The sequence below is a fragment of the Entamoeba invadens genome (assembly GCF_000330505.1).
Source record: "Entamoeba invadens IP1 unplaced genomic scaffold scaff_1105074725265, whole genome shotgun sequence".
NCBI lineage: Eukaryota > Evosea > Mastigamoebida > Endamoebidae > Entamoeba > Entamoeba invadens.
In genome coordinates, this window is record NW_004440112.1 from 54,201 (window position 1) to 55,328 (window position 1,128).

The 1,128-nt window shown below is 32.4% G+C and overlaps 1 protein-coding gene across 1 annotated transcript; it reads right to left on the bottom strand.

The window, feature by feature from the left end:
- Positions 1–220: 220 nt before the first annotated feature.
- Positions 221–865, bottom strand: EIN_354270 (hypothetical protein; the record flags this gene model as incomplete). The annotated part of the gene is made up of 1 exon (XM_004253878.1): positions 221–865. The coding sequence occupies one exon, from the start codon at positions 863–865 to the stop codon at positions 221–223; it is 645 nt and encodes a 214-aa protein (XP_004253926.1).
- Positions 866–1,128: the final 263 nt, after the last annotated feature.

Genomic DNA, 1,128 nt, shown 5'->3' on the forward strand with positions numbered 1-1,128 from the left:
TTCCTTTTGCTGTTCTTCTTTCGTCTCTTAATTTTTCAATTGTTTCATATTTATTAAACAAATAATCACACAAAACGAAAAAGCGTTGTTTTGATGTACTTCCACTTTCTGCATCAAACTTACTTTTGTTGAAAAATAACAACTTTTTGTCCCATTTGTTTAAACTTTTCTTTGTGATTTCATTAAAGAAGTTGTTGTTGAATAAGTTGATTTTATTTTTTTATCTTTTTTCATCTTCTCTTTCCTCCTTTTCATCATTTTCATTTTGAACAATATAATCATTATTTGTATCTTCAAATTCGCTATCACTTTCTTCGTCTGAGTTTTGTTCTAATGACATATTTTCAGTGTCAGATGAAAAAGTTTGATTATCGTCGAAGTTGTTATAATCACTTTGTTGTAGTAAAGTATTTGTGATTGGGTTGTTTTCAATAGTTTTATTGGATGGTGTTTGTACTTGTTCTTGTACACTTTGTATGACTGATTGTCCGAAGATAACACTTTCGTTTTGGATCTGGTGTTCTTGCATTGCTCGATTTCTAAGAAGGTTGGGAGTTTCGAAAGTAAATGGCAAATCTGGAACCGGAACGAAAGCAGGAGTGGTTAAGTTCCCACTCTTCTCCACTGCGTCATGCGGTCGGATACCCTTTAGATTCCCATTACTTTCTATTCCTCCACTCCTCTGTGACTCTTCTTCTTCATTTTTTAACATCATTGTAGTTCTTCCAAATGTGTTACTGACATTGTTCTCAACACTGAAAAATGACGGAAGACATTGAACAGGAACAAAAGCGGAAGGTATTGCGTTTTTGTTTATTTGCATCTTCCATTTGCATTGATTGTTCACTTTGTTCAAATGTGCCATTTTTACTTGTTATTGTAAACATATCAATAACTGTCGTTGTGTTTCTTCTTGGTCTTTTGGGGGGAGGTGGTGGGTGGTTTTTAAGTTTCAATTTTTTAACCAACTCATCTTTGTCTAATACACAACTAATTTTTACAAACGAATTTTGAACCGTTGTTTTATTTCCAGTAATTAAAAAATTTGAATATTGTTTTTTAATTAAATCCAAATTGGGATCATTATCGGCCAAATTTTCGGGAAATTTAAAGCTATGGGTCGAATAA